Below are 20,923 nucleotides of genomic sequence, written 5' to 3'. Positions count from 1 at the left end.
CACTCGCCCACGGAAAAAACCTCAGCCTGTCTGAGACGGAGACCAAGACCTTCAAGGTGAAGGCATTTCAGTTTGTCAGAGTGTCACAGTGTGACATGAAGGCATGCTGTCGTTTCTCAGGTGACATTGGCACACTCTTTTGAGTTTCTCCTTCTCTTCCTTCACGCCTCATAAAAACGCAATTTCTGCCTTTGAAACGTTCTCCCACCTACCACCAATGGATGTCAAGCTACTGGTCTGGCCATTGGACCTTCTAGAGCTCACTGTGCCCATGGCTCTTTATCCTGCTCCCTGTTCTCAACGTTTCAGACGTCCAATCACCAGGTAAAGCGTCAACCTTCTGCAGCCTCCTCGAAGCGTCTCTCGGGAGCCATTTAGAGCTAAAAGCCCTGCTCTCCTGAGCCTCCTCCTGCCGCCTACCTTCCCAGGCTTCACTGTCTATAGGCCTCTGTACAATTCCCAGCGCTGCCCCAACAGTACCCACTGAGGCCGACCAGGACCGCAAATGCTCAAGCCTTGAGCACCCCGAAACTTTTTGCTGGAAGACCCCAGGCTCCCACCGTGGCCTCGTCACCAGCTCGCTGAGTAAACTGCCACCTGCCACCCTTCAGCGCAGGATCCCTCACTTCCTGACTCGGGTGATAGGCCTTTTAGGGGCTGAAAATTGGGCACGGATTGGTGGACCGTGGGATGGCCAGGGGGTCTTGGGGAGACCCCAGGCGGTGGATGGGAAGCACTCTGGGGCTCAAGGCAGCTAATTAATACAGACATCATTAACAACTTTTTTTCTTTTGTTGGTGTTTAGGGCCACACCCGAGGCATATGGAGGTTCCCAGGCTAGGAGTCTAATTGGAACTACAGCTGCCGGCCTGCACCACAGCCACAGCAAGGCTGGATCCGAGCCGCATCTGTGACCTACACCACAGCTCATGGCAACGCCGGATCCCTGACCCACTGAGCAAAGCCAGGGATCGAACCCACATCCTCATGGATACTAGTTGGATTTGTTTCCACTGCGCCACAACGGGAACGCCCATTAACCCCTTTAATAGCCGGCAGATCCTGCGACTGCATAGCAGCCCTGGGTGAAAGGGTGAAGCCCAGAACCTTCTCTGTGCCTTTGGCTCCTCACCTTTCTAGTAGATGAAACGATGCAAAAAGGATCATTACGCTGATGACGACAGCAGCAGCACCTTCCATGGCCAAAGAGCTGCACATCCCCCCCCCCCCGCCGCCCCCACTCAGTGACCCCTTGCTGCGCGCCCCCCATCTCCCCTGTAGGAAGACCTTACTGGGGGAAGGACGCCAGGCGGAGAGCTTCAAGGAAGCAAGGGTACCATGTGGTTAAAGGCAAGGTGGCAAAACCCCCAGCTCCCACACTCACTAGCGATGCCACCCAAGACAAGTCATGTAACCCCCCCACCCCTGGCGGCCTCACCTTGCTCCTCAGGAAGCCCTGCTAATGACCTCCTTGCAGAGCTGCTGTGAAATTTAGGGCGATGACGGCCCCCGTGCCCCGTTATCTGGCACTGGGTGAGCTCTCAGTACGTGGAATAATAACTTTTATTTCTATTTTTATTATTACTGCCCAAGGTAATAACAGCAGCGGAGCCTTCCTATTCTGAAATCCTATTAATTTACATGCCATTTTGCATCCAAAGGGCTTTAATAGATAACATTTATAATTTGCTTGTGAGTGATAAGGGTGTGTTTTATGTGAAGCGCAGGCTCGAACGTGGGTGGGTGACGTGGCGGCAGGAGGCATGGGACTCGCAGGGACGCAGGGAGTGCCTGGTGCCGTGGCCACGGCCCCGGGACGTGGGGAGCCCCAGGTGTGGACGTGGATTCTGGAGCCCTGGTGCTTGTGCTCATCCGCTGGACTGGTCTCTGCTACCCTCTTCCTCCTGGACTTGTCCAGCTCCTCTAGGAAGGGCCCAGGTAGAGGAGCCCCCGGGGGTCCTTCTGTCCAAGGGGAATCCTACTCTCTCCTCTGTTCCCAGCACAAGCTCCTAGAAGCCAGGGGCGTCCCTCTGGGTCGTCACTATATCCTCAGCATTGAGGGTGGGGCTGTGAGGCAGCAGGTGCTAGAAACTGCATTGAATGCGTCAAGGATGGACAGGCGGAGGATGGACCGACAGGTGCGAGGGGGTGGGGAAGAAGCGGGCTCTTTCTGCTCCTAGCAGGTTCTTACCTGAATCCTAGCTTGCTGGTGCCAGAGGTCAGTAGAAGCAAGTGTGGAGAAGTCCTAAACCCCCTCCACGAAGAGAGCTGTGGGGCAAGCTCCACACCCTCCCGGCAGGGAGGGATCTCCCTAAGGCATGGGGGTGGGGACAGCATCTCTGGTCCACGGAGTGTCTGCCCATGATCCCTTGGGTTTGGGCAGAAGGGGCATCAGCTTCTCAGTGCCAAAGTCTGCTGTCTAGCCGTCCTGGCCCAGTTACTGGGACAGCATCTGCCCAGATGGTGGCCGAAGACTCATCGGAGGCAGGAATGCAAGGGAGGGAAGACACTGGCATGACTTTGCACCCTTATACTTGCTGGTCCCTTGATGCGGAATGCCCTTTCCTCATCGGCTGCTTAGCAAACTTCTATTTGCACTTCAAAACCCAGTTCTGAAAGTGCCCCTCCTTCCTGAAGGCTTCCCAGGCAGTCAATGACTCTTCCCCCAACCCCACCCTGGCTCACACTGCACACCAGCCAGACCCCACAAGGATTCATCTGGCCACCTGTGGGGTGCCTCTCGCTCCTGCTTGCTCAGGATCCCTTCCCAGGGGCCAGAGAGGACCCAGCGAGGGCAGGTCCTGACAGCACTGTCCAGCGCACTACAGAGAATGCGCTCTGGTGCTCCACCCCCGCCCCCTGCCCCCAGCTGAAGGTGCAGGGAGCACAGGGGGTGACCCCATTGGCTGGGGTCTCTCAGGGCAGGGGATCCAAGCTGACCTGGACTCGGGGACATTGCCTCTGGGTAGGACTCTGTCTTTTCAGCCTGGGGAGGAGGAAGGAATGGAGGCCAACCTTGGCCTCCGGGTTTGTCCTTGGCCGTCCTGGAGGCATGAGCTGCCCATCCCTCGGGCCTGGCACGGCTATTTTCCTCTAACCTCACAGTCTATAATTTCTCGTGTTGTTTTTTAAGCTGCAGCCCTGCACTTGCTTTTGCTGATGGAAATTAAAACTGAAGGGCTTAAAGCACTGTGATTATGTTCCTGCTGGCAGGCTGACTGGGGACTTTGTGGGCGGGGTTGGGACAGGTACCCAGAAGGAGTTGGGGGGTAGGGATGGCACGGCTGGAGCAGATGGGATCGGCAGGCTCCATTGTGGGTGCAGGCCAGGCCCACAGCCTCCCTCCCGTGGCTTTGAGGGAGCTGGCTGGGCCTCCCCCCTTCCCCAAAGCTCTAGATCATGCCTGGTCCAGGGACCCTCTCAGCAAGAAGGCGACAGGACAAGGGTCAGCAGCCCCATTTGCCAGATGGGGAAACGGAGGTCCAGGGTGGCCTTACGCTCCCAGCAAGCTGGGGGCAAGAACCCAGAGTCCCAACTTCCTGCCTGAGAACAGGGCGCTCCGGCTTCAGCAGCTCTGAGTCATGTTCCCCTTTATTCACACAGAGGCGCTTTAAGAAGCAAGGAAACCCAATCGAAAGCCAAACTGTCACCCTCCTCTCTTCGGATAGCTCCAATTAATTTCTGCAAACATGTATTAAGTGCCTATCAGGCCCCACGCTCTGCTTTCATCCGGGGAGAGCATCAGCTCCTGCTCTTCCACGAGAAGGGAGCAGCATGGCGGGGCAGCCCGTCCCCAGCTCCTGTGGGAGTCTGGGTGTGCTGCTGTATGTTACCTCTGCACTTTTTTTTTTTTTTTTTTTTTTTTTGTCTTTTTGCCTCTTCTAGAGCTGCTCCTGCGGCATATGGAGGTTCCCAGGCTAGGGGTCTAATTGGCGCTGTAGCCACCAGCCTATGCCAAAGCCACAGCAATGTGGGATCCGAGCCGCGTCTGCGACCTACACCACAGCTCATGGCAACGCCGGATCCTTAACCCACTGAGCAAGGCCAGGGATCAACCCGCACCTCATGGTTCCTAGTCGGATTCATTAACCACTGTGCCACGACGGGAACTCCTGCACTTTCTTCTTTAAAACAGCAGCTACCCTGTCCTGGCTAAGCCTGCTTTCAATATTCAAATGAGGGGGTAAGCCCCCAGGACCTACAGGGCCAGGTGGCAGGGGCATGAGCTGGCCAGAAGAGGAGCTGGTTTGGGATTTAAAATCTGCCTGTGAGTCCAATGTGGGAAGGTGATAATCCCTCGAGAGGAGGCTCGGGCTGGAGGGCGGTGCAGATTCGAGGGCTGGTGACAGAGCAGGGGCGTGTGGGCTGCTGTGTCAGGAGGGGCCTCCCTTTGCAAGGGAATGCTTCTGTTTATGGCGCTAAGACATCTAGCTGGGGGCACCTGGGACTGTGGTTATGTTGGTGGATCTGGGAAGCCGACCGGCCATCTGGGCATTTCAAGATCGGCTTCCCTACCAGCGAAGAGCCAGCCACCGCTCACTGGGTGGGTATCATTCTGGACCCAGCCGGAAGCACTGGGCCAGGAAACACTGGCAGAACCTGAGGACCCACCATGTCAAGGGTCCCTGGGGGCGCCCCCTGAGGGCATTTCTGGGGGGTGCGGAGAGAGCCCCTTACCAACTTAAGCAGGAGGAAAGTCCTGAAGTTTAAACTGACACCCAAGGGAAGGGTCATTCCAAGCCATCGGTTCCACGATGCTACCACAGTGGCTTTAGAATCGCCTCCCCTGACAAAGCCACAGAGGCTGGGAGGGAGGCTTGCTCCTCTCTCTCCAAGAACTTGACCAGCAAAAGGAGAACTTTGTCTGGCAGTGGTACAAATAGGGGTTTTCCTGAGTGGGGGTTAATTGCCAGGGTCTCGGCCACTTGGGTGGGCTGGAAGGATGGACAGAAGCGACCTGGAGTCACTCGCTGCAGTGGCTCAGGTTACCCATTCAGGCAGGGCCTTAGGCCTTTGGTGTGGTAGCAGTCAGCATTCCCCGCCCCCTTTTTTCTTTTTGGGACCGCACCTGCAGCATATGGAAGTTCCCAGGCTAAGGGCAGAATCAGAGCTGCACCTGCCAGCCTACGTCACAGCCACAGCCACACTGGATCAGAGCTGCATCTGCGACTTGCATGGCAGCTTGTGGCAACATTGGATCCTGAACCCACTAAATGAGGCCAGGGATCAAACCCACATCGTCGTGGATACTCGTCGGGTTCTTCACCCGCTGAGCCATAACGGGACCTCAGCAGTCAGGCTTTCTGAACACTTTACAAGTGTCCCTGGACAGACCTGACAGGTTGGGAGTGAGCAGGTTCAGTAAGCAGCCCCTTCCCCATGGCCAAGGCTGCCTTCTAGTCATCCAGTTTAAGGCAAACTCCTTTCCCTCCCAAGACCTGGGCTGCCTTCACTCCACTTTCCACATTCCAGCCACGGCCCTCAGGATAAGACAGACCACTGAGCCTTGGTCTTGGCTCAAAGACGAGATGCCTTGACTGAAGCTGACACTGTGGGAGCCCCAACTGAAATGGGCTCCAGCAGCTTCTCCTCCAGAGGCACAGGATATCCCTGAGCTACGAAGCCCCTCCATCCATGTGGTGGTCTTTCAGGGGGACCAAAAATCAACCAGCACCCGAGAACCATTCATGAGTAGACTGGAGCATGGAAAACAAAATCCGGGGTGAGCGGGCGTGAGTCCTGGATCTGGCAACCATGCAGACATTGCTAATCAATCAGAGCTCCTTTCTGCTGAGCCAAGCCTTGGCTTCAAGATTGTTCTGAAGCCAGTGCTCCAGGAAGCCAGTCCCCATCTGTCAACATCAGTCCCTGAGATGAAACCTGTTTTCCATTGCTGAGGAGGCAGAAGCATAGACTGGCACTTTCAGAACAAGTGTCCCAGGGTCTTCCAGCAGGGACGTGAACCGCCCTCTGTCCCCACACAATCATCCGAGGACAGAGGTGTCAGCACTGAGCCTGGGATGCTCGTCTGACTCTCTCGGCTGCCCTGTCGGCCCAGGTCTGAGGCCACCTCAGTGGCCAAGACAGTGGCCCAGACATTTTTTGGTGGTTGGGGTTGTATTAACCCTGCTGTCCCCAGTATAGGTGAAAGATCCCCAAAGGGCCACCACCCAACCTGAGGCAAGGGGAGAGGAAGGGAGCCCAGAGAGAGTGAAGCAGAGAGGAGGAAGGGGTGTAGAAAGAAGAGAACATTCTTCTGATTCATCCACGTACTTTCCTCAATGGCCCCCCGCCTCTCCAAACCCTTCTGATTCGCTTTGGCAATCTGATGGCATCATTCCTCTACTTCAAGTCCTCTAAAGGCTTTTCAGAGGCTTTGGGGCTCAAATGTGAACTCGGGAACCTAACTCACAAGACTCCCCAGGACTCAGCCCTGATTCCTTCTTTAGCCCTCCTCCCCCACCCTCCTCTGCCCATTCCAAGATGCTCCAACAAGCTCCCCATACACTGAACTGTGTTTAATCCTTGGGACCTGCACGGCATCCTCTCTCAGGTTTGTGGCAGAGATGGCTGTGTCCCCTAGTATCTATTTCACTCTTCTTCCTTAATACCAGAATCCCATTTTTAGCTGGCACATAGTTACCGGGAATGAAGACACTTCTGATGTTCCCTTAAGCTAAAGCTGGCCATGCAAATAAGGCCTAACCAGCGGGATCTAAGCAGAGTATCATGGGTAACTTCTGAGAAGTATTATTAAAAGGAAGAGATATGTTCTTGTGGGATGACTATGTAATGGCTGGAGCTTGAGCAGCCTTCTTAAGACTATGAGACAGTCTTACATTGAAGAGGACAGAACTTGAAGATAAAAGAAACCCAGGCATCTTCTACCTTGGAGAGGAAAACAAATTCTTATTTTGTTTAGGCCATCATTCTTTTGTGTTTCCTTCCTTCCTTCCTTCCTCTCTTCCTTTCAACTACTTGATTCAGTGTCTAAGCATGTCATTTCTCTGCCGAGGATATACTTCCTTCCCTTCTGTACCCAGCTAATTTTCTTTGACTTTGCAAGACCTAGTTCTGGTGTCACCCTAGGCCAGGCCAGCAGCAGAGTGAGTCCTGGTCCAGTGATGCCCTGTGGGTTTGATCACTGGTTCTCTCTCCCTCAGCTGGACCGTGAGCATCATGAAGTCTTACCCACACCCAGATATCTGGTACCCAATCCAGTGCCTGATGATCAGTAAGTGGGGGAGGGGAGCCAGGGAGGGATGAGGCAAGAAATCCCTGCAACCCCCTTGGAATCCTCAATCATTCCTTTCACTCATAAGCAGATCCACCAGCAGACAGCTTCATCAGGGGTGGGGAGGAAGAGAAAAATGCCCTGGAGGATGATAGAATAAGAACACAAATGCCCACTATTTCTAAAAGTTCCCGTTGCAGAGCATTTACTAAGTTATAAGGCCTGTTCACACAGACATATTGTCCTACATAATTCCAACCACTGTACTCACTAGGCACTATTCTGAGCCCGAGGGCTTGGGGGCTAAGTCACTTGCTCAGGGTCACAGGGCAGGACCTGGAAATGAGGTCTTCTAGCTTCAGAGCCAGGCACCCTGGTACTTCCTCCGACCACCACTGCACAGGGGAGTTAGGAAAGCAAGCCATGTGCAAAGCACACATTGGCTGGTGTGCACAGCACCTGTGTGGACTCGCACACACCTGGTGCACAGATGCGAGGGGTCCAGATGTCCCAGGGCACTTCCACTGGGGGGGCAGGGGCGATGGCAGAAGAAGGGGTGTGGGGGTGGACCGCGCAGCTGCTGCATGCAAAGGCTCTGCCACAGCTCAAGGACCGGGCTGCCTCGAGCAAGTGCAGGGGACGCTAGGAAGCAGAGAGGGCTGGGGACAGGCAGCAGCCAGGGGGAGTGCGCATGCTTTCAGAAACCACGCTAGGCTGTCACTGGTCCCAGTTATTTAATGCATTCACCTCCCCCGGAGCGAGAACAGGAGCGAGAACACTGTCAGGCTAAGAGATGGCAGCACACAGCATGTCCGTGGTAAACAATTTATTTTTCTACCTCAGTTGCTTACAGGGGCAAAAATAAAACGTCATCAGGGAGAAGCACCGATGAACTATTTACAGAGATGAAGACAATTCACAATGGCTAAAACGTCCGAGAGGCAAGCATTCTAGGACAAGTTCACCAAAGCAAAGCAATTCATAGCAGAGCAAAATAAAGAGGGGGAAAAAAAGCCATACAGGTAAAAAAAAAAAAAAAAAAAAAAAAAAAAAAAAAAAAAAAGCACTCATGAAACAAACAGCCTGAGGGAAAATAAAAGGAAACTAGCCAATGATTACATTAAGCATCTTTAACGAAACGAGCAAAACTGCAGAGGTGGGGTCTGAAGGATGCTGCCATCCAAACGGATGGATGTGCTCACATCAGATGCATCTGACGGAAGCACGAGGGTCACTTCTCACAAACCCTGAGTGTGAACGAGGGGTGACTCTTGAGGGTCCACCTGAGCGGTACTTCATTAATCCAAGAGAGGAGGGGAAGTAGAAGCATCAGGCGAAAAGAAAGCCCTTCTGGCAGGGGCGGGGGGCGGGGGGCGGGGGGGACCAGCGGGGGTGCTGCCTTGATCAGGGTGGATGCTGTGTTCATTCCCTCTGACCCCAGGGAGCCGAGGCCCTTGATGCCAGAGGGAACGCAGGGCCAGCGGGCAGGGAGGCGAGGGCAGAGGGGATGGGGGAAACAGGGGCCTGGCGTGGATCGGTGCCCACAGGGCCTGAGACGTGACCACGCCTGGGCGACTCCGCTGCCTTTCTCAAAGACGTGTGTGTTATTACGGCAATGGCTACGGAGGGATCGGCCCCCAAATACAACCAGACAATCCTTAGACGGTTTTTCTTCCAGACTAGGTCTTTCGCGTTAGTATTGATAGAACAGCGTGTGTGGGGGGGTTTGTGCTCACTTCTGAGACCGTCCACTATAGGACACAGATGCTCTGAGCACATACCCCTAACCCCAATGGGCATCAACACAATGTGATGCCTTCTTCCTAGATTCCCTGGAGGAGGCAAAGTTTGTGTCGCAAAGTTTGAGTCTCAAAGTTTGTGAGAAGTTTCCCTCTGGCCCCGTTCTGTTCCGGGAGGGTGGCGGGTGGCGCCGTGCGTACAAGCAGCAAAATGGGGGGCGGGGGGTGGCTGGAGAGTAAACCTGTTTTTTTAAAAAACTGAGTGAAGTCATGAGGACATGAGTCTTTTCCAAGAATCAAAAATGACAAAAAAGAACATTGGTTCAAACAGGCTGCTAGGAGCGTTTCAGTGGGCACTGACAGCAGCTGGGGTGGCCCCGGCCGGGACTGTGTCCTTTGTCTAGCAATGGTAGCAAACCCCAACTTATTATGCCTCTCTTAAGAGCTAGTTGATAAAAATTATGTCTGGTGAAATCGGCAAATAGTCTGCAAAGTGAAATAAGAACAGAAATTAACAGATTGAACTGAAATGAGAGTCGGGGGTGGGTGGGAAGAGAGGAAACAGGGGAGACTGCTGATCAGGATAATAATTCCAGCCCACACACCGACCCACAAGTACTGGGGCAGGGACACAACCTGTGGACCTCTGGGCTTGGGGAGAGGGAATGTATCCACAGTGGTTGGCCATCGCTCCATCTTTCTGGAAGAGAACTACTCCCCACTCTAATAATTATCCAAAAGTGTCTAGCCCTCTTTGTTGGAGCATCTCATTTATTTTAATGGAAGCCCACAGGTGGGCAGAGGCAGGTGTGGCTTAACTGTGCTGCAACCCCCGGTACCTGTGCTACACACAGGTAAAGCAGGGACAGAGGCAACCCAGCAGACAAGACGTGTATTCACAGAAAGGGCCAACGCAGGTAAAGAGGCACCTTCCCACAGGGGGCACAGGCCACACCATGCGTGGGGAAGACACACGGGATGAAGACGACAGCCCTCCAGGACCAGGCTGTCCTGCCCCTGCTCTCAGCTCCCTTGCATCACCCCCGCCCCCGCAGGATGGATGCAGGAAGGGCTGAGAGGCAGGCAGGATGTGCACACATCCCAAGAGAGACGGGAGGTGGGGAGCGGGGGAAGTGGGCCCCGCTGAGAACACGAAAAAGAAAGACCACAAAGAAAAGACACCAGGACAGTTCGGTGGTGACGAGACAGCTGCGCTGATGTCACTGCCTTGCAGGATCTGGGGTCATGGGAGGGTCATCCTGACAGGGGCAAGGAGAGGGCAGCGAGCTGGGCTGCCTGCCCTTCTCTGGGTCCTCCCTCTGCCCCCGTTGGCCGCATCCACTGAAGACATTCATCAGTGGCACAGGGCACGAGACACATGTCAGAATGTTTCAAAGCTTCCCTGACCAGGGGACCCTGCTCCTATGGCCAGGGCTCCCGGAGGGGTCAAGTTTAGGTCCTGAAGGGACCAAGCCAAGGGGTCTAGAACCCTCGGTTGCTGGAGGCACCCAAGCTCTACAGCCACCACATCACAGGAGGTGGCTCCTCCAGGAGCCAGGTCAGCAGGGGACAACCTTGTGTCCAGCCTGGCTCCTCCTGGAGTGGGGAGGGTGGCAAGGGCCAGTGGCTGACCATCCCTGCCTGGCCCAGGGCCTGCCACACCCTCACCCTCTCTAAGAACACGTGGCCTCACTCTTTCTGGCCACTGGTGAGAACAAACAAGAGGCTTCCAGCTGTGTGAGCAGGAAGGATGGGAATGGGGGTGGGGTTTGATGGCTGAGAGAAAACAGAAAAACCAAGTTCCATGGGTTGGGCAGCCTCTTCTGGATATTTTCATGCCCGATTCCCATTCTATTCCAAACCCAGTTGGTTGTGTTAACTGTAAGAGCTGGTGACAGTGATAAACAGATGGGCCCTGGATATCATCACCCCAAGCCCATTCCCTGTCCCTTCACCATGTGGGGACCAAGCGCCCCTCATCAGAGTACACCCCTTCCTTTATGCTGTGAAACAGCGCCATCCAACAGAACTCTACGTGGTGATGGAAACGCTTTATGGTCTGTGTGGGCAGCAGCCGCTGGCGCACGTGGCTGCCGAGTGACTGAAATGTGGCTGCTGTGGTCAAGGAACTGAATTTTCCATTTTACTTAATTTACAGTTTAAATTTCAGCAGCTGCCTGTTGGCTGGTGTGATCGTACCCGGACAGACGGATGCTAGAGAGCTGATGGGGTGTGTGTGGCGTGAAGACCCCGACCACCTGGGTCCGAATCTAGGCCCTGCCCCTTCTGGTTGCGACCCCCTGAACAGGGTTTGTACCGCTCCAGGCCTCAGGGTCCCCATCTGTAGATGAGAACATTTAGCAGAGGTGCAAACAATGCCTGACCCAGCGCTGGCATCTCTGATTGTGGTGCCTGGTGTCCCAGTTCGAGGGAACAGCCGCGTACTGCAGAGATGCCATGGGGAGGGCTCCCCTGGGGTGGCCGAGGATGCCTGCTGATGCCCCGCCTGTACCTGAGCTCCTGGTACTGCGTGGCCATCCTCCTTCCTCTCCCCCTCCCCATCAGAAAGGTGCACAACCATCCTGCCCAGACCCCTTGTTGACAGAAAACAGACGAGACATCCAGAGATGCTGGGTGACCTGCCTGTGGCCATGAGCAGCCAGGACAGGAGCCTAGGGCTTCTGGTGCTGCTCGAGGATCTGTCCCCCTAGAGTGTCCCAAATGCCTCCTGACTGCCCCCGACACACACTTCCCCACCTGAAGCTCAGTCTGAGGCACCGGCCGGGCTGAGCCCCACCTATGCCCCTGCCCCGCCCTCCCCCTCTGAACACCGTCATCCCCGGACCGCATCCCACTCCCCTTGCCTCCTTGTGGCTCAGGCCTCTGGGTCTGGCAGGACCACCAACAGGAGGGGAAGCCCAGCTCCCTATGGAGCCACTTCCCACAGCACAGCACCCAGCAGGACCAGACTCTGCTCCTATCGCCTTCTCTAAAAACCCCAGCTGTCCTTGGAACACAGACATCCCAATATATTCTCGCAGTGCTCCTTCTCTGGGAAAGGTCAGCAGGCCCCCTCCAGGGAGAAGCCAGCCCCGTGAAACTCCGTTTCCCTCGGCACTCCCTCCTTCATTCCTGCAGGACCACCCCCCCTGCTGCCTCTCCGGCAGGGGTGCCAGGCCTGCGGGCTGCGGGAGTGTGAGTGGGCATCACTGGGGGCTCTGCCTTGAGTCTCTGATGCCCACACAGAGGGAAGGGAGACTCTAACGTGCCCCCACCCAGGACGGAGAGCAGACCCAACCCAACAGCACACCCAACACACAAATGAGAAGGGCACCGGGCAGGAGGAAGGGAAGAAAGAGGGTGGGGTCTAGACAGCGAGGCACGAGGAGGATGCCAGGGAGGCAGAGAAAACTCCACGCCCAGAGTTCAGTCCCCTCCCCAGGAGAGAGAACCCGGAAGAGGCTTCAGAAAGGGGAGGGTGAGCAGACAGAGGGCTCCTGCCTTGGTCTGCCCCTTCCCCCTATAAACTGCTCTCAACCACCGGCGCCAGTGAAACGCTTCAGTTAATTGGAACCTGGCTGCACCCTGACCCTGGACGCAGAGGCAAGGGGATCTGAAACGCAGCACCTGTGGGTCGTGCCACGAGTGTATGTACATAGGAGCCGGATCTCGTTAGCGCCCCCCGCCCCCCACTGCATGCAGCCCATGCCCCGTGTCCCCAAAGCCCCAGGAGACAAAGCTACTCACCTGGGAACTGATAGCCATAGCTAGGAGCAAATCCGGGGTAGCCGCGGCCATAGGTCGCCACGAAGTTGGGGTAGCCTTGAACACACAGAGAAAAGACCACAGTCAGTTAGTGCAGGCGCCTTAGGTGGGTGGGGGGAGCGAGGAACAGCCTGAGTCATTTTCCTCCACAAAGTGATTGGTCTCCCGTGAGGGTCTTTACCCGTGGGCCGGGGTCACCTCTCGCCCGTGTTGGGCCACTGCCATCAGCCTGCTGGTGATTAGCCCGTATTTGGGCAGAGATTCCCCCAAAGCCCACGTACTTTCTTGAACCTGCAGAGTAAATGCCACGCGCTGGCCCCAGACCCCGGGCCCGCGCCTGGCGCTGACATTTGCAGAGCTTACCCTGAATGTACTTTACCTTAAGCGCTACTGACAGGAGGAGATTAAAGTCCCGGACCGCCTCCTCCCGAGGCGGCAGGCGGCAGTGCCAGCACCCGCAGAGCATGCGTAACACGGAGGTCACCGTTTAGGGGCAAAAACTCGGGGCTGATCCCGTGCCGCGGCAAAACACTGGGCCCAGGGAGCCGTGGCTGAGGTGGCGGGGACCTGAGCCCACATCCAAGCAGGGACAGCCCATGGTACCTTCCCCAGGCCCTGGGAGAACAGTGCAGTGTTGGTTGTCCCCAACGTGACCACAGCATGAACCCAAAGCCTCAGGCCTCAAAGACAGGCATTTCCCAGAGAGCACATTTCCTTCCAGGCACCTGCCCCACAGATACTCTGGGGGGGATGGGCTCACGGAGGGGTGATTGTGGAAACCGCGGCTGGACTGGGCCTGGGGTGCAGGAAAGTCCTGTCAAGCTCTGGGGCAGTTGTGGTCTTGGCTGATCTGTTACCACCCCCCACCCCCCAACCCCCCCATGAGATGCTGGTGCAGCTCCACCCTTCCTCGTGCCCACGCAAACCTCACTCTTTGGGTCTCCGTCTCCTGAGTCAGGCTACAAAGAAGTCTGGCATAGGCTTCCTGGACTGAAAGTCCATCAGCCATCGGAGACCCATGGCTACTCCTGTTCCGCCAGGCTCACTCTGCCTCCCTCCACTCAGTCTTCAGGGATCCCAGTCCATTCACGCTTTTTTTTTTTTTTTTTGCCATTTCTTGGGCTGCTCCCGAAGCATGTGGAGGTTCCCAGCCTAGGGTCCCATTGGAGCTGTAGCTGCTGGCCTACACCAGGGCCACAGCAACGCGGGATCCGAGCTGTGTCTGCGACCTACACCACAGCTCACAGCAATTCCGGATCCTTAACCCACTGAGCAAGGCCAGGGATCAAACCTGCAACCTCATGGTTCCTAGTCAGATTCGTTAACCACTGAGCCACAACAGGAACTCCTCCATTCACGCTCTTAAAGTACCAGCCTGGCCACCCGACCAGCACCACCAGCACCAGCCCTACTTCTGCTCTGACCTCTGAGCTGGGCGCCTGTGGTGGTTCTCCGCTGCCCAGCACCTGCACCCCCTTCTCCGGGTCTGAGTCTCGGAGAGAGAGGCCTGCCTGCCTCCCATCACGGGAGTGGAAGGACCTCCCTCCCGCTCTTGCTGAGCTTGGCAGCCAGAAGCAGACCGTGAACTTGCGCTGGGCCATGGAAGTCTTCCTCACGGTCCGCATCTGGGGCCAGAGGAGGAGGGGGGATCAGAATCTATTCTGGCATCAGCAGCAGAGCCCAAGGTCCACTGGTGGTGACAGGGCCCCCTGACCAGGTCATTCCTGGGTTATCCCTTGGTGGGGCTGTGGCCGACCACCCAGCTCCCCGGTTCCTGCCTGTCCCTCAGCTTTCCCGGCAGTTCTATGCATTGTCCAAGTCCCCTTGAGCCTCTCCTTTGCCATGTACAGCAGCTAAGTTTTTTTCTATTTATTGCTCTGTCACCAAAATGCTGATGGCTGAGTTCAGGACAGTCTTCACACCCTCCTGCCACAAGGCCAGTGGTGGCAGCTTTCCACATGTATCCCTGTGGTTCCATAGAGCAACTTAAAACACCCTCAACACAGGCTCTGTGGTCTCATCATCCACGTGCAAGGTAGCTTCGTACATGTTACAAGCGCTGTTTGACCCTGCAGGTCAAGGTCGAAGACCAGGATCATTCACTGAATTCCAGCCTGGGTGCACCCTGGCAGCATGAGTTAAGAGTCTGCTGGTCTTCCTGCTGCCTGTTCATGGAGCTCTTATGCCTCTGGGGGTCCAGAAACAGGACCCTCCCTCACCCCCCTGTGCTTGCTGGTGTCATAGCTTCTGCCTTGAAAGATGACCTGTCACCAGACCTAGGACAGAAGCTTGCTTGATGGACATCAGGAGACGGGTTCCAGACCTGCCTTTGGCCTAAAGCAATGCTGTTGGGGTTCTCCCTTTTCTGCTGGGAGGCTGAGTCTTGCCATCCATCTGTAGAAAGCTTGCAGGTCCCTTGCAGCACTGATGGGTCCCAGGTCTCAGCGGAGACCAGCTGCAGCTCCTTTCCCTTGCTTTAGCTGGAGCCTTTCCAAATTCCAGGCACAACTCCCTGGCCAGTCGACCTGTTCACACCCCAAAAGGGTCCCGCTGCTTGCTTCTTTCCCCATGAATTTTCTTCCCCAGCATTGGTACCTCGTTGGCAGAAGGCTGCCCAGACCAGCCAGGAGGAACCTGGCAGCTTTGCCCTGACGGTGGAGGAACACACCCCGGTGAGCTGCTGAGCTCCGGCACCGGACAGGGAAAAAGAGTGACAAAGACGAGGGGCAGAGACTGGGACGCAGGTGCCTTAAGGGGACACACACATATGCTCCTTCCTCCGTCTTTGTTCCATGGCTGGCCAGCCCAACTCTCCCACCAATTAATCACTTGCTATCAAATCAGATCGCTCAGTGCTAGATTTCTTACCATTATTTCAACAATATCGATAAACGGATTATATGCAAACAGCCAAATCACTGCTGCCTAGGGGCTTTCCTAATGAAAAATGACTCCCTTGCCTCTCACTTCTTAAATATTTTAGTGTTAATAGGACAGCAAAACCGTAAGGCCATGTGTCACCTTCGAGCCTCCCTCAGGTGGGTGGGGTGGAGGGTGGTGGAACGCCCTGCCCTCCCCTGATTCGGGCAACCCGTGTGGTTCCATCGCATCTACTCTCTTCCTAGGCACACCCGAAGGTCTTCAACAGGAAGAGAGACAAGCACGGTCAAGTTCACCCCAACGTGGGGCCTCACCCCCGTCTTCCCAGACATGTCAGTATTGTCTCCGGTGCCACAAAGATGAGAATTTGGCATCTGCCTCTGGGGCGGGGGGGGGGGGATCTTCTCTTCGCCCCCCACTCGAACATCCTCTGGGGCAGGCCGATGAAATCATAAATTTATAATACAACATTACTTCAATTTTCCTCTTCATTTACTGCTGTGCAGCCCAGCTCTGCTCGAGCGGCTCACAGCCCCAGCCGCACGGGGGGAAATTGGCTGGCTGCATATCAATAGCACATTACAGCAGACCCAGGCGGACGCTCCATCAAGCCATATTACGGTGAGATGACCCAGCCACCACTTCCATTAGCAGCCGGGCCCCTCCCGCACTGGCCACTGCACAATTTATTTGCTCCAGTACTCTGGATGTCTGATCAATCCCACAGTAATTATCTCTTGTCACTAAAGAAAAAACCCAAGCCTTCTGCTTAGATGACCACCTTTCTTAGACAGACTTTCCACTGTGTGGGGAGTGGGGAATCCGAAGCAACAAGAGAATCTGAATGTGCCAGTGAGCTCCTTTTGGGGGCCCCCTTTTTGGGAAGCTGGCAGGGTTCTCAGAATCATGGTTCTAGATCTTTGTTCTGACCCTGGGACAACCCCGGTCTGCATTTTAGGTGGGCATATGACTCACTGCCTTCCGGGCTCTGTTACTGAGCTGCTCGGAGTCATGGAAAACTGCTCCCACCAGGCACCCCACTTGAAAGAGACAAGAGACAAGGGCTGTTTATCCAGGGAGCTGCCAGCGTGTGACACATCTGCTGCGTGGTGTTGCCTGGGGCACCACGGCGGCTCCGTGAGGTCTGCATACAGATGCAATGCAAGTGCCAAGAGCCCTTTCTGGGCCAAAATAGACAAGGATGCTCGGCCCCCAGGATCATCCATAGTTGCAGGGGCTCCTATGCTCTCTCACTGCTCTCTCATTACAATTTAATTGAAATTCTATGAAAAGAAAACTTCGTTCTTCAGATGCATGAGCCATATCTTTTTTTTTTTTTTTTTTTTTTTTTTCTCACAGCTGCACCTGGAGCATACAGACGTGCCTGGGGTATGGAAGGTCCCATGGCTAGGGGTCACATTGGAGCTGCGGCCGCAAGCCACAGCCATAGCCATGCCAGATCCTTAACCCCCTGAGCAAGGCCAGAGATCAAACTTGAATCCTCATGGACACGATGCTGGGTTCTTAACCTGCTACGCCACGAGAGGAACTCCCAACATCTCAAATGCTCAACAGCCATGTGAAGCCAGCGGCTACCATCTTCGGCGGTGCAGATATGGGATCTTTCCCTCATCACAGAAAGTTCTCGTGGACTGTGCTGCTCTAGAAGGAAAATTCCGAGTTTCCTCTGTGTACCAGGAAACAGCTGAACAAATGGAGACCTCCTTGGGAATGACCTCAACAGATATTTTTGGGCAAGACAAATCCCAGTTGAAATTACAAAGGAGTCTAGGCATGCGGCTGTATGGTCCAGCCAATCTTCTTTTGAGCAGTGAATGCCAGCAGCTTACAGTTCCTCATCCCTTCCAGACCAAAAAATAAAATAAAACAAAATTATTTTGCTTTCCTTTCCGTGGGGCTTAATGTCGGGCACGCCGGGTCAGGCTTGCTCAGCTCGCGTGCTGGGAAGAATGCTTCTGGCTTTCTTCAGCTGGTCGAGAGTGTCTCCTACCTCTCGGCCTTCAGGGGGAAGCTTTTCTTCAAGGCCTCAGCCACGAGGTATTTCTCTACCACTGGTATCAAACATGTTTCGTAATGTGTGCCCAGCGAGGTCAAGACAGAGGCAGCAGGATTATGTGGCTGAGGGCAGAGAAGGCCAAGAGGCACCAGACAGATCAACGAGAATCACGTTAGCTTTTATTTAGTCCACTTTCATTACAGAAAAACCAAAGAGATCCTAGTACACGGGGCTGGCTCACGTCGGGCAGCTCGTGGCTGCTGCAAGGTGGTAAACGAAGTCAGGGCTGCAAAAATACCCTTCCTAAGGGTCTTTGTTCATTTTGGTTTTGTCCAGGTCAATGGCAGAGAGACTTGGCCTAAGGATGCCCCCTTCTCTTCTCTCCTGCATTTTCTTTTCTTTTCTTCCTTCCTTTCTTCCTTTTATTTATTTATTTATTTTTGCATTTTAGGGCTGCACCTGAGGTTCCCAGGCTAGGGGTCGAATCCAAGCTGCAGCTGCCGGCCTCCACCACAGCCACGGCAACACAGGATCCAAGCCGAGTCTGCAACTTGCACCATGGCTCACAGCAACTCCAGATCCTTGACCCACCAAGCAAGACCAGGGATCAGACCCACATCCTCATGGTTCCTAGTCTGATTTGCTTCTGCTGCGCCACAATGGGAACTCCCTCTCCTGCATTTTCTTCTGTCTTTTTTTTTTTTTCCTTTTTGTCTTTTAAGGGCCGCACCCATAGCATATGGAGGCTCCCAGGCTAGGGGTCGAATCGGAGCTACAGCTGCCAGCCTATGCCACAGCCACAGCAACGCCAGATCCGAGCTGCATCTGCAACCTACACCACAGCAGCTCACGGCAACGCCGGATCCTTAACCCACTGAATGAGGCCAGGGACCGAACCTGAAACCTCGTGGTTCCTAGTCGGATTCGTTTCAGCTAACCCATGACAGGAACTCCATCTCCTGCATTTTTTTTAAAAGAGTTCCCTCTAGTCTAGGCTGACTGTTCCATGATTCTGACAAAGCCTAGGAAAGCTGAAACCAAAACAGCTGTAGATTTCCTTCCAAGGACGTGTGCCACCACATCAAGAGAGATCAGGAAGGAATATCTGGAGTTCCTGTTGTGGTGCAGTGGAAACGAACCCTTCTAGGAAGCATGAGGTTGTGGGTTCGATCCTTGGCTTCCTCAGTGGGTTAAGGATCTGGCATTGCTGTGAGCTGTAGTGTAGGTCGCAGATGCGGCTCGGATCTGGCGTTGCTGTGGCTGTGGCGTAGGCTGGCAGCAACCAGCTCTGATTAGACCCCAAGCCTGGGAACCTCTATATGCCGTGGATGCAGGCCTAAAAAGTCAATAAAATAAAATAAAATACAAATAAAGAAAGAAAGAATAATTGTGCGACAACACGCCCATCAGCCTCCCTTGGATGAGACCTCCCAAAGTCTGGAGAAAATCTGAAAGGGCATCTGAAAATGAGTTTCACGGTTTCCAAGTCATTTACAGGCCAGAGTGTCTGCGGTCTCACTAGAACAGCAGCTCTCTGGTAACCACAGACTTCCTTCCCTGCCGCATCCTCAGCATCTAGAACAATGCCTGGTACTTAACAGACACTTAGACATCTTTGCTGAATGAATGGATTTAAAAGCTTTAACGGTTTTTAGTCTCGCTTTTAAAAATCCCTACCAGTGTTCTATATTTTTCTGCACTGTCAACAACAAAAGTTTAGATCATTGAAACCTCATCTCATGAATGAACTTAAAAAAACACAAAACAAAAACAGGAGTTCCCCTATGGTGCAGTGGGTTAAGAACCCAACATAGTGTCTGTGAGGACGCAAGTTTGATCTTGGCCTCGCTCACTGGGATAAGGATGTGGTGTTGCCGTGAGCCGTGGTCTAGGTCTCAGATGAGGCTTGGATCTGGTATTGCTGTGGCTGTGGCGTAGGCTGGCAACTGTAGTTCTGATTTGACCCCTCACCTGGGAACTTCCATATGCTATGGGTGCGGCAAAAAAAAAAAAAAAAAAACCAAAAAAACAAAAAAAAAAAACCGAAAAACCCCTAAACATCCTTCTGTGTGAGCCAAGTTCATCAGCCAAGTTGGTAGTGGTGGTGATGGTAGTGGTTCTAGGACTGAGATACAGGCCTCATGCACCACGGAGGTGGTGACCCACGTGAGTGATGGGGTCAGGTCAGGCCATCCTACCAAAGGGCCAGACTCCCCCAGTGCCATCGCTTCAGTGGGAAGAAGCAAGGGCTCCAGGCAGAGCGCGGCAGATGGCGCTCTCCTTGCCCAAGAGTCCAGAGGCCCAGGGCACCACACTATGCCAAGGGGCAAAATGGAAGTAGCCCTGGGAGTTTCTGGCGAGCATCTGAGACTGCTCGTGGAGACCTCAGCCTGGCTGGGGAGGCAACAGGCTAATGAGACTGGGAGTTGAGTTTGTTCCATGGGAGCTGATCTGATGCCCCTTCTGCCTGGACCTCAGGCTGAGCTGGTTCCTTATGGGGCAAGGAGGGGGCACATTTTTGGGCCCCTCAGGAGGCCTGGTCTCAACAAGCATCTGGAGTAGCAGGGAATTCGCGAGGGCCAGAGGCTGGAGTCTAGCACACCGATCAGAAGTTTAAAGGGAATCTACCTCCTTTGGCCGGGGGTCCAAACTGAGGGAGGTGGCTGCAGGTGCCATAGCACAAGTCACAGAGATGCAGGTCTGGCTGTGTTCTCGGTCACTGGCAGAGGGAATCCCAGGTGGAAGGGTGTCCAACACTTACTCGGATGGTACTTTGCCGAGGACCCCCCGGCACCTTCCCAACAACAGCTTCCAGTCTGAGTTATGTACTCCTGTATCTTGCTGATTGGAAGACACACTTTTTTTTTTTCTTTCACATTTTCACATCCTGTGGGATCTAGCTCACAATGCCATTTAGTTAACAGTGCGTTTCCTTTCTGAATGGTACACAAGGTGCATGTGACCATCCACGGTGGCTTGAATGGGGGCCCGCTATGGCTTCAGATATTCTCAACAACTCCATGAGGTGTGGGATCCCCCATCCCTGTGGATGGGGGAACTGAAGAACAGAGAGGCTGTCACTTGCCCCAAATCACACAGCTGACCAGGCGCGAGGTCCAGATCTCCTGATGCTGAAGTCCTCAGTTCTTTCCTGTGGTCTACACAGCCTGCCTTGGTGGAGGTGGGACCCACACCATCAGTTCCACTCAAAGAGTATTCTGCTTGTCTGGGGTGGTGGTGGGGTGGGTCCCTCTGTGACTTGAGGGGGCCTGGCTGGGGTCTGGGGGT

At 54.5% G+C, this 20,923-nt stretch overlaps 1 protein-coding gene across 14 annotated transcripts in view; it reads right to left on the bottom strand.

The window, feature by feature from the left end:
- MSI2 (RNA-binding protein Musashi homolog 2-like) overlaps positions 1 to 20,923 on the bottom strand; it is a 437,683-nt gene that overhangs the window by 42,253 nt on the left and 374,507 nt on the right. For 13 of the 14 annotated variants that reach the window (XR_002336815.1, XR_002336816.1, XM_021066173.1 and 10 more), the window contains 1 exon segment: positions 12,721 to 12,795. Coding sequence is in view for 12 of the 14 variants with exons in the window: in XM_021066173.1 (XP_020921832.1) it covers positions 12,721 to 12,795 (75 nt within the window). In the remaining 2 variants the exon portion in view is untranslated. 14 annotated transcript variants of the gene reach the window in all.

Source organism: Sus scrofa, chromosome 12, assembly GCF_000003025.6.
Source record: "Sus scrofa isolate TJ Tabasco breed Duroc chromosome 12, Sscrofa11.1, whole genome shotgun sequence".
In the NCBI taxonomy this organism is placed as follows: Eukaryota; Metazoa; Chordata; class Mammalia; order Artiodactyla; family Suidae; genus Sus; species Sus scrofa.
Note: the sequence above shows the minus strand (reverse complement) of the source record. Positions and strands in the feature narration are given on the sequence as shown.